This window comes from Vicugna pacos, chromosome 2 (genome assembly GCF_048564905.1).
Source record: "Vicugna pacos chromosome 2, VicPac4, whole genome shotgun sequence".
NCBI lineage: Eukaryota > Metazoa > Chordata > Mammalia > Artiodactyla > Camelidae > Vicugna > Vicugna pacos.
The window spans coordinates 104,188,527-104,206,543 of record NC_132988.1 but is presented as its reverse complement, the minus strand read 5'-3'; the positions used below and the strand labels follow the sequence as shown (position 1 = coordinate 104,206,543).

Genomic DNA, 18,017 nt, shown 5'->3' with positions numbered 1-18,017 from the left:
CCCTCACACATTAACATCTTTATCACTTAGTTAATACTTAATCATGTACCATTTTGTGCTTTCCTCTCACTATTTGATGTATATTCATCTTACTTCCCTAGTGGGACTGTTGATTCTCAGAGGGGGCAAGAGGTAGGTCTGCAATGCTTGGTACAGAGTTGAATTCACAAAAGTTGATGCTCAAAAAGGTAACAACATATTATGGGCTGATTTATTAGAGAAGACACTGATCTTTTCAGGATGCTGGTAAATAAGAGAGCGCAAACAATTTTCTGAAACCACTGGAACTCAGTCCCCTCCAGCTGGCTGAAATACTATGATTTGGCTCTTACTTGGGGGAAGAGGAAGAGGAAGAAGAGGAGGAAAAGGTGGAAGAGGAAGAGGAAAAAGAGGCAGAAGAGAAGGAGGAGGAGGAGGAAAAGAGCATACTTCCTCTTGCTCCGCCCTTCAGGAAATTAAATGGAAACCTGAGAACAATAATGGATAGAGGGGACTGGTCTGATCTGCCCTGAAAGAGGCCTCCCCTCCCCCACCCATGGTTTGAAAATGATCATTAGGTGATGCCTCATTACAACATCCTTCATCACTGCACCAGGGCAATGCTACTGCCTTTACATAAGCTGTGTCAGATCGGGGGAATTGCCACTCTTTTTTCTGTCCTCCTACTTTGTAACTATGTAGAGGCCAGAGATTAGAACAAACACGACGATGGCATAAAATCCATTCAGCCACCACCCTGAAAACTAATTTTACCGCTTAATATTTACTTTGTACTAATTGAATTCTCTATTTCAATGGTCTTTCCTAATCAGAGAAGTGCAAAGATAAAGACACAGAGAATACATTTCTATTTATTTACATGCAGGGATGATATTAATGCACTGTTATTTAGCCACAAACATAGATATTTCAAATAGAACATACTCCCAAATCCTACTGAAACATTGTAGCTCAGGCCTTCAGGCAGCAAAAAAAAAAAAAAAAAAAAAAAGGAAAGGAAAGAAACAATTGTTATTGCATAATAGCCATTCTAACCTAGACCAAACAACAGCAGAGATAGAAAATTCCCAGCATTCTTTCATTCATTCAACTCCCATCTTTTTACATAAGTTGTAGAAATAAAACATTGTGGAATCTCACTAAGTCATTTGGAGAGAAAAAAAAAAAACCCAAACTCCAGTACATGCACAGAAATAGCAATCTGACTGCACAAATAAATGATAAATTTGCCTGACTGAGTTGAAATTCAATGCAATAAAAGAAAGACCTTCAAAGAGGATAAGGTTTTAACTGCATCAAAAGGTTCTTGTGCAAAATGGATCATTCAAATCCCCAGGATGGCACTTGCCACTAATTAGGTCTGTTAGGTCTTTTGACATCAAGTTCAAGGGATCTCCGCTAAAAATTCCAATTTATGAAACACACTTCCAGGCAACCTAAGGCGGCTATTCAAATTTACATTAAGAAAACATGTGGTTTTGTCCACGTCCCTGTGCAGTTTTCATTTCTCATATGTTACAAGGAAGCAACCGATAGGATTCAAGGGGAGAGAAGAGTTTGTATGGAAAGGTTAAGTAGCTAAAAATATATGTACACAGTTGCTTCCAGGGAAAGAGGAGGTGGTAGAAAATGATAAATACAAGTTTCTGGGAGAAGTAAAGAAAAAGGGGGATGGCTGACGAGGGTCTCATGACGGGAGCTGTTTTTCCAAGACAAACAGGATAAATATAGCTAATTAAAGTGAAACATCAGTTTCTTTACACCCTGCACAACTGGGAAAAAAACCTCTGATGGAAATTTTGATTTTCAAGATATGTAAAAATGGGGTGAGGAAGAGAGGAGGTTATAAAGTGCAATTTGGGTTAAAGCAATTGTTGGTTCTTATGTTCAGTTTTAGGACTGATGAGTAAATTGAACAAGTTTTTGTAAGTTTGTACATTCATTTTTAGAACTGATGATTAAATACTTTTTTTTGTAAGTTCTTATATGCATTTTTAAGGGGTGATGATTAAATTGAACAAATCTTTATAAGACACCTACGGGTGAAAAATGAAGCAATTTACCATATCCACGAAAGTTAAAAATAAAACATATACAGACATACACACTGACAATTTCAGAATTTAGGTTAGCAAAACTTCATAGGTCCACAGATGAGAACTTGCATATTTATTAATTTTTTTCTGATTTCCTCTAAAATGGTTTCTAAGTTTAAAACATTTCTCAGCAATGATCTTCAAATAAAAGAACATTAAAAAGGCAAAACCTGCTTTGCAAATTATGTGAGAGCATCCTTTTAAAAAAAAAAAGTAAGACAATTTTCACAAAGTTCTGCTTACCTGGAAGGCTCCACAAACCAGAAACTTCCAGGGTTCTTAATTTTTTCTCCAGTTCAGCCACCCGATTTCCGAGGATTCTGGAAAAGGGGAGAAAAAGGCGGCAGACAGATCAGCGAACATCTGCCTCATTAGCTCTTAGGGTTGTGGGCAGGCAACTTGGGAAGCCTGCTAGTGCCCTAATAGAGGAATGTTTTGAGATTTAAGACATATGCTAAAAACAGAGTGTGTGCGTGTGTGTGTAGAATATATACGTGTGTATATATGTGTGTATGTATGTATACATATGTGCGCAGACACGTAGTCTACTGAAGTATGTATGAAAATATAAGTGAATGATTAAAAATGATTTTAAAAATTACTAAAATGTTGCCATTCAAGTGAATCTTCTCCCACAAAGACAGCTGGGAAGCCAAACGAGTCCACCACTGCCCAACATCTGACATCATTTCTGTCTGGGAATTGCTCATTGCTAAAGATGACATTTAACTTTAAATACTCTTAGTAGTATCACATCTTGATTCTTTGAGGGTGGGTCTGAGTTTTGAAACAACCAAGAGAACAAGTAAGATGGATGAACATGCTTCGTAATGTTACTTTGAGTCAATAAAGTAGTAAGATCCACCGTCTGAGCCCTAACCTACGTCTTAAGGATAGCCATAGCCCTGATCGCTAGCACAATGCACGGTGGACGGCAGGCGTTCAATAGAAACATGTGATGAAATAAATGCTTTCCTTTTTTTCATGGCTTGTAATTATCTCTGGAGAGAATTTTAAAAAACAGGCATTTCAGAAGTACTTTCGGCAGTTACAGAATCACTAGAACAATTATATTGCTTTCCAAGGTGACCATCTTGACTCCTCCATGATGTTTAAGCTCTGGAATGTATATCTGAAAAGATCACTCTGTTTACTTGGAAGGCAAATGTTGTCTATATGCATGGAAAGACATAAATGTGGGCATATATTTCCCCTTTGTCACTCTACACAAAATTAAATATACTTGGGAAATGATTTGATAGTCATCTAAAACTTCAATCACTTTCCATTGGCTTGGAAATTGAACAGCCAGTCTTTATCTTTGGGGGATTTTCTTGGCACTGCTGTGCTAAAATGATGCGGAAATCACCTTAATAGTGAAGTTTCAAATCCTTTCAGCAGGAGAGACGAGAATGCCAGAATTGTTCTCCTACCTCTCTTTATATTCCAGAGATAGCTGCACACACCCACATACATACCAAGACATGAATATGCATATATCTGCACATATATATATGGCTTTGGATGCATCCTTATTTTACCTGAATTGACTTGCAGCATCTTAATTAATATTCCCTTCGAGTTCACAGGGAACTCTTTGACGTTACTATATGTGGTTTTGTTCATCTAGATACTTAGAGCTTTTCCCTTTTCTTTTCCTTAAGTCTTAAATTCTGCATAGTCTTTATCAATTACTTTCAATTTTCACTCTATTTGTTGGGTCTATTTTGCTTTCATTTCTTTGACCCTTCAATAAACACCATTCTTCGTAATCTCACTTTCAATATTTTGCTCAGACCTTCTGATCCAACCTCCCTTTTCACCAGCTGATGGATTTGAGATGCAATCACAGCAGTGTTCAAGTTGGTGCCTGTTTCTTAACGAGATCAGATCATCTGTATGTGGCTGCCTCTTGGAAACAAAAGATAAGGCTTAACTCTTCTGTGTACACTGAAGGATCAATGTTCAAAGGCGTGGTGAAGAGACATTCAGTTGTATTTTTTCTGATGTTCCTGGATAAGACAGCCGTGTCTCCCAGAAAAGGTCTGAGGTGAATTTGCTGGTGTCCCCAATAATCTATTCTCAGGGACTCTGCGGAAGTTTGTCAGTGCTGACTGCTTTTATCTTTAGCCTGACACAGGCATCTGATGCAGGGCTGGAGGTAGTAAAATGGATCCAGTGGAAGTTGTGGTAGTGGCAATAGTAACACCAAAGCCACCAATGACAACTGCACTGTGGTTAACACAAAACAGCAACTAATCTTTCCTGAGCCTCAGGCATGAGTCAGAGCCCCTGCTGAACACATACTGAATGTGCAGTTTTTTTCATCTGACCTGACAAAAACTCTGCATTTTAAAAAATTCTCCTTTTACACATGTGGACCCTAACAAACAGAGAGGTTAAGCAAGTTGCTCAAGGACACACAGTTCATCTCAAAGCATGTCTTTTCCTAACCCCCAGTGTTCTCACCCACCACACTCTACTCCTCCCATTAAGAAACAGAGGTATGGAAGTTAGTTAACTTAACCCCACCACATGCAGGACTCAGCTGGTGGTGAGTGTCTGGCTTTTTACCTGCACCTCAGTTTGGCTCCGAAGTGCATGCTCTTAACCGAGAATCCCACAAGGGCCCTGTAAAACCAGCGTTGTCATGCCTAAGGCAAGTTCTCTTTAAGAACCCTTCGAAACTGAAACACCAATGCAGCCACAGCTGGCTTGCAGAATATAGCCCAAGATGCTTCAAGTGACAGAGTGTCTTCCTGGTTGGCTTTACACCAAACAGAACGCCAGCTGGGCCACTGAACGTGCTGGGACACAGCCCAGGGAGAGAAGAGGGCCATCTGAGTCTTAACAGCTGGCAGTATTCACAGATGGAGACAGTAGAAGTAGAAACAGGATCCGTTCAATGTAGTTCAACCAATTCAACAATTATTGAGTAACAATATAATGCCATTTGCAACAACATGGATGGACCTGGAGATTGTCATTCTGAGTGAAGTAAGCCACAAAGAGAAAGAAAAATAACATATGAAATCACTTATATGTAAACTCTAAAAAAAAAAGATAAACTTATTTACAAAACAGAAATAGACTCACAGACATAGAAAACAAAGTTATGGTTACCAGGGGGGAAGGGGGTGGGAAGGGATAAATTGGGAGCTCAAGATTTGTAGATACAAACTAATATATATAAAATAGGTAAACAACTGGTTCATGCTGTATAGCACAGGGAACTATATTCAATATCTTGTAACTTATGGTGACAACGAATATGAAAACGAGTATCTGTATGTTCATGTGTGATTGAAGCATTGTGCTGTACACCAGAAATTGACACATTGTAAACTGACTATATTTAAAAAAATATATATATATATAAAACATTGAGGCTGTAGGGGACAATGAAGAGAAGCAGAGCCCGTCCCCATATTTGAGGGACTCCATCTGGTGGGAGACAGATGGACAGGCGTGTGCATAGACGCACACGCGTACTCTGCCAGTGGGAGGCCTTAATAACGGTGGCTGTTTACTAATCACATGCTCACAGATATGATCTCACTTAGACCCTTGCGACAATCAGTGCGGTAGCTCTTAATTATGCTTATTTTGCAGATAAGGGAGCTGAGACTCAGAGGCCAACCAAGTTGTCCTGGGTGACACAGCTGGCAGACAGAGGGGCCAGAATCAAAACCTGGGCCTGGAAATACACAAGTGTTTCAGGGGAACTGCGGTGCAGAAGCGAAGATTAAATGAAAGATGAGCCCAGGGCAGCCAGTAGGGACCCAGATCATGAATGATCTTGTGGCCATATTGAGAATGTTGAGACTTTTACTCATTGGCCGCAGAGGGAGACTAAAGGCTTTGAGGCAGAGAAGCAGCATAATGAAGTTCAGGGAAACCGTTCCTGACGTGGGGTTGAGAATGAACCGGAAGGAGTGTGAGGTGAAGCAGGAAGAGCAGTTCGGAGAGTACGGCCCAGGGCGGTGACAATGATGGCCGCAACAAGCCAGTGGATGCAGGGAAGCCAGAAGAATGGAGTCGTGACAAGGAGGCAGATGAGGAGTTTGAGATGCCCACGCGACATCCGGGCAGACAGCTGGCCACGTGGGAGACGGGAAAGATCTGCTAGGGCAAAGATGAGAGTGCGCTGGGGGGTGGGTCTACTTGCCACCAGAGTGGGAGAGGTCAGGACAGGCAACCGGAGCACACCTGTGCAGGCAGGAAAGGGCTGGAGACACACAAGGGGAGAGGAAAGAGGAGAGGCTGGGCCACATGGGGCCCCGAAGCCAGGGGGAGAGAGAGTTCCAGGTGGGGCAGTGTGCGGTATTGCCTTAGTCTAGAAAGCAGTCACACAGGATGAAAAAGGTCAGTAAGATGTGCCTGGCCCTTGAGAGAGCTGTTACAAGACAGGGGAAGGGTGGAATCCAGAATCCAAGTGATAGGGTTGAGAAAAGCAGACTGTGAGAAAGTTGAAGCGGTGTATATAGATGACTCTTCAAGTAGTTTAGCAGGGAATCCAAGGAGACAGCCAGGGCCGCAGCTTGAGGCATAAACAGGCTTGAGAGAGGGTTTTTTTTTTTTTTTTCGGTAGGATGGGGGCAATTTTAAAATAAAGTTTTTAGCTCGCTATGGCTTGTTTTAGGACAGGGGAGGTTTTAGCACACGTCCACCTAGTAGTCCAGGAACATCCCCGGGACACCAGGCCTCTGGATGGATTTGCAGGGGTAGTTTCTGATGATAACAATGTCACAGGGGACCTGCAAGACGGAACTAACTCAGGAACTGGCCACCACTGTGCCTCTGTCTCTGCTCTCTGGACAACACAGAGAGCAGGAATCTCTGCATGAGGGTCCTGGGCGGAGCTGGGACCCAAAGAGGAGAAGAGCCGTGGCCCCACACAGAGGGCCCTGCTCCCCACCTCCACGCTAGGAGACCTTCTTTTGAGTCTCTGCTCTGATCCGTGACAGCTTCTGCTGCTTCCACGGTCTTGAAATTCCAAGCGACTCACCATTGGCCGGAGAAGGGAGAGAGCAGGTACCAGTTTGAGGCACAGCACAGAGGCTGGTGAAAGGGCAGCATGGCCTCATGTCCTGACCACCACCGCTGCCACCCCACCTGCCAAGTGACGGCTGGCTGGGAAGGGCTGGAGAGCCAGATGTGTTCTGTAAGATAGTCCTCTTTAACATCTGCCTCTTCCATTGCTGCTCTGCCACCATAAGACACAAGAACCACATCCCTTCTTTCACAGTAGCTAGACAACTGCAAACTCTGGCAACGAGTACTTCAAGCAAAATGCTTATTAACAGAACATCCTCTCAAAATATAAAGTCCTGGGTTCACTCATCAATTCTTCAAGATGTCCCATTGACCACTGGGCCTTGGGGGCGGGCGGTGGGTGGGTGGTGGGGGTAGTAGAGGGGTAACTGCTAGGCAGGGGGGTGCCGGTAGGGGGAGCACACACTTACAGAACAGAACACCTGTATTGTTTCTAATGCTACACCCAGACAGAGCTATTTTACTATTTTAATTACTAAACCATTGGGGATAACAGCAAGCAGATCAAATTTAAATTTTATTCTGAGCCCCCACTCCATCTGTTGTATAATTTGTTTCTTTCCATACCACAAATAAAACATTTATTGAAAAGTATGAAAACTTAAGACCCTCAAAGTATTAAAAAAAAAAAGGCACATTAGGGACTTTATGTACTGATAGGGAAAAATCTTCAAGATCTATTGTTACTAGAGAAAAAAAGGAAGGTTGGAGATGGTGAAGAAAACTTTTTTTGACGAACACTAGCTGCAATTTGTAAAAAAGAAAAGAAAAGAAAAAAGAAAATCTGTATCTGTATAAATACATATGAGCACTTATGTGTGTCTATATAAATGTATTATGCATTTGCTTATATATGCATCCTTGGAGAGGATACATAAAAAGTGATGAATGGTGGTTTCTTCCAGGAGGGGGAATTGGGTGGCTGAGAGACAGCTGTAGTTTGGAGATCTACTGTTTAGCTTTTTAAAATGGGAACCATCAGGTGGTTCAAAATTATTAAATAATAATTTAATAATGAAAAGGTACTTTAAAAAATAAGCCTAGCAAAATGAAAATGTCTATCTTTCTCAACAGAGGGTGGGAGCCCGTGGAACCTGGGGATGTGTGTTGCAGTGGGGGATGGGAGGAACACATCAGGAAATCAATCTGTCGTAAGGGGCAAGAGGGTCAGGCCAACCGCGTGGGGATGCTGAGCTTGGTAGGCAGTGGGACTCGGCCTAGCTCTTCAGTGGAGGCTTGTGTCGTGATTGGAACTGTAGCTGTCAAGTGGCTATGAGAGTGTCCAGGTAAGCATTGGAAGAGGTGGGGCTGGGGTCTGAGGATGGAGGACTGATGGGAGAATCTTCCCAAGGACGAGGTGATGGTCCGGTAGAAAGAAAGCAGAGGGGGCATTTAGAAGATGTACCTTGAAGGACCATGGCAAGCACTCAGGAAATATATATTGAATACATGAATGCATGAAAACCATAAAGCTAAATGGCCACCGCATATGATTATTAGGGCGGGAACAAAGAGTTTGAAGACGATTCAATCGTCCATTCATCAAACAATGAGCACCCGCTGTGGGCCCAGCCCTTTCCTACGTATTGGGAGAAAAGAGAGACCAAAATAGACCAACATTCTGGCCTTGGGACAGCTTCAACCCGAGTGATGTCAAACCTAGTTATTTGGATGGTTGGCAAAGCACATTAAATATTCCTCAAATGACGCTTTAAGTGGCTGAATAATATTCTGCCTCATGGATTTCCTGTAATCTTAATCATTCTTCAATTTTAAAATATTTGGGTTGTTTCCATTTTTTTCCCCACTCTTATAAATGAATTCACAGTGAACCACTTTATGTATAAATCTTAGGGCTTCATTCTGATTTTTTTTCTTTATGCTACATTCCTAGAAGCAGACCCTCTGTGTGAAAGGGCACAAGCATTTTGAAGTGTCTTAAAACGTACTAAGGAATGCATGCTCCAGATTCTAGACTCATCACATTTGAGGAACTGAAAAAGTATCAGGGGAAACTGTCAACCTAGCAGTGGGAAATGTGGGTCTTGCTCTTGATGGTGAGGTGGGGACAGGAGTGCTACGAAGAGTTGGCAGAGAATGGAAGCAAAGACAGAGGGAACGAGGTCCCCTGGGGGGGGTAAGAAGATGGAGGACTAAATGCAAGAGGAGGAGGAGGCGGCCTGGGGTGGGCAGGAGGGGGAAAGAGAGAAGGAGGGAGAAGGGAATAAGGCAGTGGAGAAAGTCGGAGGAATCCAAAAAGATGGGAATTGGGATGTAGAGAAATTATAGAAAAGAGAGATTCAGAAAGTGGGGTGTAGGGGTCCTGGTGACCTTCAGCAGAAGACTGTTATGGAAAATTCAGAAGAGGTCTTGGGAGGTGTTAAAGCTGAGGTGCTCTTCTGTTCCTGCCCAAGGCGTCACCAGGCGCTTGCTAAAATCCAGAATCCTGACGTTTCCTCCAGGACACCCTCCAAATCCACATTTCTAAACAAGCACCCCCTCTAAAAACTCCAACATAGGTGCCCCTCCAGAACACACTTTGATGGAGTGTCTGTTAAAGAAGTAGAGGTGATTTCCTGTTCACAAAGATCTGAGGTGACTGGAATTCATGGGAACCCTTTTGGGTGGGTTCAGGAAGATCTGTGAGGCTTCCTGGTGAAGATGCAGAAGTAGGAGGCGGGACCGAACTGAAGAGGCTGCAAAAGGAGGTCACAGGAGAGTCAGGCCCAGAGAAGGGAAGACAGTGGGGATGGCGGGTCCGTGTGTTTCCCAGAGACCAGAGGGAGAGGATGGCAGATGTGGGTTTCAGGGGAGCAGTAAGTTGTGGGCTGACAATAGGCAGGCTTTGTTTTCTCAGTAAAAGAGGGGCTGAGGCCACCTGCTGAGAACTAACTAGGGTTTAGAAGACCTGAGAAGGTTTGCAGGAGCCCCAGTGAGTGCTTTGCAGGGAGCTGGTGAGGACAAGAAGGCTCCTGGGAACGCTGCGCCGGCAGGGGATTTCTGTCTGAATAAAATAGATCTCGTACCTATTCTGGGGAGATTCCCATTTCTCCTTCCTCCCCTGAGGAGTATTTCCGTTTTAGCACCTGGCCATTTCAGTCCTTGGTTAAGATTTCTTTTAAGAGAATTTTTAAAACTTCTGTCAATAAATTACCCTTGTCATTCCTTTAAGATTGCCCAGACTCCCTCCACTGCTCTCTGTCTTCTTTTATATATATTTTCATCTCCGGCATGATCTTCCCTTCACTCCCGGCCTCTCTTTTTGCTATTTTGTTTTTACAATACCCTCCATCATTTTCTGGCTGCCTATCTTCCTGTGCCCCCGCCTCGCTGGGGCTCCCGATTCCCCAACCCCTCTTCTTCTTGCTGGGAACCCAGCCTTTTGGTGCCTGTATTTCATTTTGGTTCCCCTGGTAGGTCTTATAAGCAAGACCAGCTATGGAATTTGCAGGGCTCAGTGCAAAATGAAAACTCGGGGCCCCCTTGTTAAAAAAAAAAAATTTCAAGATGGTGACCTTGGAGCATGAGACCAAGTGCAGGGACCTCCTGAATACTGGGTGGTGTGTGACTGTGGGTTGCCGGCCCTATTTGCAACATTTGTTGCTTTAATTTGTTGTTTAGTCGCCATTCTCTGAACACTTTAATTTTTGCTCCTGTTGTCTCTAACTGCTACTTTAACTTGTGTGATTTTGCCCAACATAGTCCACATGTTTATAGTCACCGGATAAGAGATTCTGTTTTAATTATTGTTCCTTTTCACCATTTTGTTGTTGATCTGGAAAAGTGGCGTGAGATTCCCTTTGAGGCCCAGCTGCTATTCAGAGCCCCAGGGAACCATGCTGTAAGGTTAAAATGGCACCGAGGAGGTGCCTTCCCTCAAGGGGACCTGGAGGAGAGCAGGTTCAGTTACCCAGGCAGGAACACTATCAGAATCAGCCAGGCAATATGCATTACGCAGGGCGTGGCTCAGGGTAGGCATTCAATACACGATAATCAGCATTACTTTCAGCTGGTTCCCCTGAGAGCCAGGATGCTGTCATTATTCCGAAGCATAGCTGCAGTTGAGTAAGTTTCCTTCCAGATTTGGGGGCTCATCCCTCCTTCCCTTAAGGTTTTAGTCCCACCTGGTTGCCACCCACTGCTGCTGGCCCTCCTCCCACACATCTCCCACCCGCCCCCAGCCCAGGGGCCCAGCCACCTACTTGTTGGTCTGTCTCTGGTGCTGGATGATCATGTTTTTCTCATGGATCGTCTCCAACAGGGCCGTTGCCAGAGATTTCAGGTCAGAAATGGACTGCGGAGTAGCTGGGAGACTGCACCCGTGATCCTCAGACAACAGATCTTGAACTAGGCAGGATATAAAATTTACAACTCAGTCTTAAATCCTTCTGGAATGTCAGAATGCAAGCCGAGGTCAGATCTTCCTGAACAGTGAAGCTGCCATCTGTTCCCGGCTTCTATATGCGACTATATCGTAATTGAAGGGTCCATTTCAAGTGTCGAAGGTAATATAAAACAAAATTCAGTGTGAGGGGTGAGGTTTAAACAAAAAGGAGGAAGCCCTCATGGACTTTTAACAACATGTGTTTTAAAAGAATAATCATCTTTTGCATTTGTCCAGTATTTTACACTTTCAGAACACTCATACTGGCTAGCTCATTTGAGACTTGGAAAAAAAACCCCTGAAAAATGTTATTTATTCCCATTTCATGGACATAAAAGCAATGTGCTGATGGAGTAAAAACATTAGCTGAAGGTCACCCAGCCATGGAAATGACTGTGACTCCAGTCCTGAGCTCCTTGCTTTAAATATCAGCTTCCCATGTGGTATGCTTGGTGGGTGGCAAGATAATACAGGAGATTATTTAGAATATAAAATACAAAATATAAAATATTTTATATATGCACATTTTTAGAAATGAAGAGATAACCCCAAAAGACAACAACTATTTGTACCCTTACCAGACAGAAAAATATATATATAAATCTCTCCTTATACCTCTGAAAATCATTTCTTCTATGCCTATACATAGACCCCCAAATTCATCCGTTTCTCTTCAAAACTGGGAAAAAGCTCTGCTTTTTCCTCTTTACCTTATGCCTCATCATGAATATCCACTAAAATGTAAAATGTAACAGCTGCTTAGAGCTACAGTAATTTATTTAATGACTGCTGGACATTTGTGTTGCTTCCATTTTTTGTTTTTTTTAATTATAACTAATGTAGGAAGAACTTTCTTGAAGCAAAGTGCTTGCATATGTCTGCACTTATTTCTTGCTGGCTCAAAGGGTTTTTAAGGTTTTTCATAACAGGGTGCCAAATGGTTTTCTAGAAAAGTTGTGCCGGTTGACCGTTCAGCCATGGTGTTGGAGTGTAGCTGGCGTTCCCCATGTCGGTAACAGGACTGGGCCTCAACATTCACGGACGTCTGGCTATCAAGGGCGCCCAGAGGTGTACTTGGATGGGCTACCTCACATCTCTATAGAGTACTGTAGTTTTCTTTTCAAAAAGAATTCTAAGGTGTCCTTTTTGTGTTGAGTGAGAAAAGAGAGGTTGCTTGGAAAAGTGTATTGGTTATTAGGTAGGCTGGAGATTCAGCACTTTTTTTTAATCCGCTGTAGCTCTGATGAGGGCTGTCACGTGATCCTTGCTGGCCCGCATCGCCAACAAGCCCAAAGTGGGCCAGCCCAGCATGGTCCACTTGAGGCTTATGTTTAGAACTGAATTCCCAAAAATTAAGTGTCAGAAGCAAGCTCTCTGCTATTTATTCCCCTGACTGTTCCTGGACGATCATTATTTTTCATCGGAATCGACAAGAAGGAGGAATAAAATTGCAATCAATAAAAGCTTCTTTGAAAAAGGCACGTGTGCCACGAGAAAATGATTCCAGCAGCTATGAGACTTTTCTAGTCTGATCATAAAGGCCGGGAAAAGCGGAAACTTGACGAGGCTGGCACAAACGCTGGGAGATGCTAACCTCCCTGTGATTAGAGAAGGGAAAACATTCCGGAAAGGAGAGCGTAGTTAGGGGTCTAGTTTTTGAGAAACTCTAATGCAGCAGCTCTCAGAGCAGGGTTCCCAAACCAGCATCTGCATCCCCTGGGAACTTTTTAGAAATGCATATTCTCCGGGCTCAACTCAGACCTATTAAATCAGAAACTGAGGTGGGGCCCAGTAATCTGTTTTAATAAGCCCTCCAGGCAATCCTGATGCAGGCAGAAGTTGGGGGTGGTGGTGACCATTCTAAGGATCACCTCTGTTCCTAATCCACAAAACCAGAGGTGTTGTGTTTTAAAAGAATAATCATCTTTTGCATTTGTCCAGTATTTTACACTTTCAGAACACTCATACTGGCTAGCTCATTTGAGACTTGGAAAAAAAAACCTGAAAAATGTTATTTATTCCCATTTCATGGACATAAAAGCAATGTGCTGATGGAGTAAAAACATGGCTCTAGAATTCTGTGATCATAAATGGTCCGTCCCAGAGCATGGACCCTACCTTGCTTTGCAGACAGGACTCCAGTCAGAGCACTGCTGCTGGATTTACCTTGGCCTTTCGAGTTTTTCCGTCTCTCAAGAGCATTCTAAAGCAGCATGGGGAGAAAACAAAAAGCTCTGTCAGAAAAGCCAATATTAGAAAGAAGACCTAATTACAGCAGATGCCTCCTATCCGGCACACAAGAACTCTTTGCAAACTCCAAATGCTGGCGCAACTTTTCAAATTCAGAGTCCCCACCAAAGAATTATGATTTTTATGGACCTGGTAAAGAGGTTTTTTTGTTTTTGTTTTTGTTTTTTTTAAAGTTAGTACCCAGTAGAATTACAGCAATTACATCTGCCTATATATAGAAGACACTCAATGTATATTCATTAAATTAAATCAAATCTGAAGCAAGAACTCAGTCTAATGTGTGAAGTCACTAGTTTTAGAAACTCCTTCTGAATAGACATGAGACGGAGAAGAGGTTTTCTTGCATGGACCGATGCCAAAAGATCATTAGTGGTGTTTGGAAGGATTCTGTGGTTGGACTGGAAAAAGAGCTGTGAGTGATTAATGAAATCTGCTGTGGACACAAGATTAAGGAAGTATGTGTGTGTCATTCATGGAACTGACTGTTACATTAAAATTGATACGTGCGGTATAGCCAGCGCTTGGCACATAGAAGATCTGAATAAATGTTGGTAAGTGAATGCATACATACATTTTAAAAATTATGTATTAATTATACAACTTTAAAAGCGGTATTCTTCTTTGGCTGCCTGTATATATATAGACTGGTGTAAACTCAAGCGTGGCCCCCACAGAATGGAAAGGCAGAACAGCACGGAGACTCCTGAGAAAAAAGCAAACCTCAAAAGCGAGGAAAATGAGACGGCTCTCCCCAGCATCGAGACTGCTGCAAAACTTCACCCTCAGGAAGAGAAATCAATCTATTTTCAAAGCGAGAAACTCAGGAGGCTTTTCTAATTATAACACTTAAAGCTAACATCTGCAGAAATAGATATTATCTAACTAATGGCGCTGGAATTCGACTCAGTAACAGTGGGGCGAATTCCAACATTCTGTCCTTTCAGTGTGACGTGGACATTATCATTTCGATTGTGATTTCCCAGTCTTTGCTTCTTCCTCTCTCAGAAATCATTTTCTTATGATGATGATTAGGAGACAAAGAGCATCTGACGACAGAACATTTTATTAAAAAAGCCAGATAAGAAACCTAATTGAATACGGACTGAGGCTGTAAAGTGGCCATGTCCAGATTCTGGGGGGATCTCAGCGTACCCTGCCCAGATAACAGCAATGAATAGAAGGAGCTTTTGCAGAAGCTGTTTTTGTTGTGTTTGCTGTTTTGGGTTTAATTCTTCCTGGTTCCTCAGTTAAAGCTCTTATTGGACTCTGTCAGGGAGGGCAGGCAAGCACTGGAATACCTTTGGCACATAAAAGAGAATTAAAATAGAATGACATTTAGATGTACAATAGTGAATCATCACTGTCATCATCATGATTTTCTACCTTGTACTTGGCAATGTTAGATTTCAAGAGGTTGACCTCTTCGTGAAGTTGCTTTAATCTCTCCTGAAGGTACCTGGAAAAGAATATATACAACTAGGAAGAGTTTGGGGGCCACATAAAAAAACCTACACTCAAGGAGGAGAGGAAACAAAGAAAACCACCCACTCAAAGAGCCATCTTTTACATACAGCGTCTTCTCACCACCAGAAGGAGGAAGAGAAAAGCGCATCTTTGTGACCTCTTCTTGAATGAATACGATCAAGGTCAAATACACCGAAATCACAGAAAGCTCACTTTAGAGCAGCCCTCTGCAGAGATCCCCTACGGGATAGCAACACAGTTTTCACATAATTCTCATTAAGACAATTCCACTGGGGAGCAAGTCAGGAAGAGGCGACACCAGACACAGCATTAAGTTAGTCACATACACACACTGAAGTCTGCCTCAGGGAAAAGAAACAGCTAAGGGAATTTCTCAATTTATTTTCTTATTCTTTTCCATCTTCTTGATAGCAATCACAAGCAGCTTCCACTGACTCCCCACCCAACTGGGGAAGAGGGAGGGTGGGGGGGGGAACAGAGCACGCATGGAGGCGTGTAGGCTTGTGGTTTTTCTTTTCTTACTTTTACCACTAATGTGGGGCATTAATACCATTGTTACAGGGTTGGGATTTTCCTTTCACTGTAAGGCAATTTCTCAAATGTAAATAGGGCTGCGGTAGCTCCCAGCCTGCAGGTGCGTGGAGAGCCCGCATTCTCCCTGAGCCTGGCCACTTGCCTGTTCTCCATACACAGGGCATCCACGTCAATGATACGGTTCTCGTGCCCGCTCAGGATGTGGTTTAGCTCCTGGTTGAGCCTCTCGACTTTGTCCTGGTAGGAAGACCGCTCTTCTTTAACATCCTGAAGCTCATCCACAGAGGCCTGCAGGTCATGCTCCAGAGATTCAATCTGAAACCAAAGGAGGCGCCCTCACTCAAGACACTCTTCAGACGCCGGCTTTATGGCTAAGACAGAGCCTTCTGCTGGGCTGCCTGGCTTTCAGAGAACTTTTCCAGACCACCTGCATGCTATAAAGCCATCAGCGCCACACACTGTAATAGTACAAAAGCAAAAAGCAAGGGGATGACTTCTGGCCAGACACTTATAATATCTAAGGTGGGAAGTGGGCAGGAGCTTGGAAACATAGACCCAATCGCTTACCTGCTGCAGCACGGCCTAAAGCCAGAGGCTCGGAGAGGGCAAATCCAGACACTGGGAACAACAGCCAGTGTCTTACAGATATTTTCCCAAACCACTCTAAACCCAGAAATCTTGTTCTGCTCTTCGAAACCAATCAGTAGGAGAAGAAAATCGACATCTATGCTCTCTGAGCTGTTCCCTGACTAGGGCTTGGTACCCGTTGAGATTGTGCCTGAACAGCATCTCTCAGCATTTCAGCGGAACCTTGCAAATCAAGGCCAGTTTGTCACGTTCTGTCCTCTCCCTGTCTGTCTTGGGCAGGGAGGGTGTTTCTTGTGTTCAGAACAATGGTACCCAAAGTAAGAGTACAGACCTGCTGGAAGCCAGAAACGGAAGAGGCCACTTGGGAACCAAGCAAAGCACAGAGGGAGTAAGTGTATTCAAACTGTATCTCCCTTCCTCCCCTGATTGCATCCCAGGCACCCCACACTTTCAGAGAAACGGGGCACAGTCCACTCTCCTCTGTGTTGTGCCCAGCTGTGCAAACAGCTCCCCCACTCTTAACAGGTGTTGGCGATAACCTGTTCTTTTGCTCTCTCCAGCTGCTGGACCAAATCCTCACGCTCATGGGCTGCAAAGTGCCGCACGCCAATTTCTTCGTCTCCAAGCCTCTGTTTGGCAATTGTCATCCTCAACAACTGCATTTTCCATTGGTAGAAAAAGGAGAGAGAGAGAGAGAGAGATGAATAGACATGAATAAAATTCCAAGCACACTAGGCAGAAAGCTCTGGAAGATAAGCTTTTCCAAGAAATACTGGGGAAAGATACAAGACAAAGAAATTTCTTGCCAATATCACACATTAAAATAAAAAAAAATCCATATTGTATTCTGTACATGCACGCACAGACACACGTGTGCATGCATACACTGCATAAAGCTAAGGGGAACACAGGCCTGGGAATCCGAAGGTGGGTGTCCTGTGTAGCTCCACCATAGTGAGGGAAAAACTCTGGGTCTCTTTTAAACTTGGCAAAAATTAAGGTTTTGCTAAAATGGGCATGCTCCCACAGTCTTAATAATTAGGCTATGTTATCAAGAGCCTTAAAAATGTCCCTACCCAATGATCCAGTAACTCTGCTTCTGACCATCTGGGCTAAGAAAAATCCCAGACGTGGACGAGCTTTAGGAAAAAAGAAAAAAAAAGTCGATTGTGCTGTTATTTATAGAAAGAGTAAAAAGAAACTAGAAACACTGTCTAACAAAAGTAGAATGGCTAGCAAAGGATAATGTAGTCAGTCAATGGGCTACTTTACAGCTGTTTAGAATGAGGGTGATGTGAACTATGCAAGACCACAGACTAACTTTTATATACAGTATGATTGAAATTTATTCTAAGAACCCATATATGAAAAAAAATTACCAAATACACTAAACTTTTAAAATGTGTATGTTTAGGTGATTTGAGACTGTGTATGCTATCTGTTCTTTGCTTCTCTTATTTTTTAAAGTACAGTGGGGAAAGTGTAGCTCAAGTAGTAGAGTGCATGCTTAGCATGCACTGGGTCCTGGGTTCAATCCCCAGGACCTCCATTTGAATAAATAAATTAATTAAATAAATATGCATGACTTTCATAACATACTTTTGAAATCGTTTTTAAATCTCTAG

At 43.0% G+C, this 18,017-nt stretch overlaps 1 protein-coding gene across 5 annotated transcripts in view; it reads right to left on the bottom strand.

The window, feature by feature from the left end:
- CCDC149 (coiled-coil domain containing 149) overlaps positions 1 to 18,017 on the bottom strand; it is a 96,491-nt gene that overhangs the window by 15,699 nt on the left and 62,775 nt on the right. For all 5 annotated transcript variants that reach the window (XM_072945639.1, XM_072945632.1, XM_072945640.1 and 2 more), the window contains exons 5-10: positions 16,932 to 17,048; positions 15,947 to 16,119; positions 15,169 to 15,241; positions 13,654 to 13,738; positions 11,354 to 11,498; positions 2,340 to 2,416 (exon numbers count right to left, since the gene is read on the bottom strand). In XM_072945639.1, the coding sequence (XP_072801740.1) occupies positions 2,340 to 2,416; positions 11,354 to 11,498; positions 13,654 to 13,738; positions 15,169 to 15,241; positions 15,947 to 16,119; positions 16,932 to 17,048 (670 nt within the window). The remainder of the gene's footprint in view (positions 1 to 2,339; positions 2,417 to 11,353; positions 11,499 to 13,653; positions 13,739 to 15,168; positions 15,242 to 15,946; positions 16,120 to 16,931; positions 17,049 to 18,017) is intronic.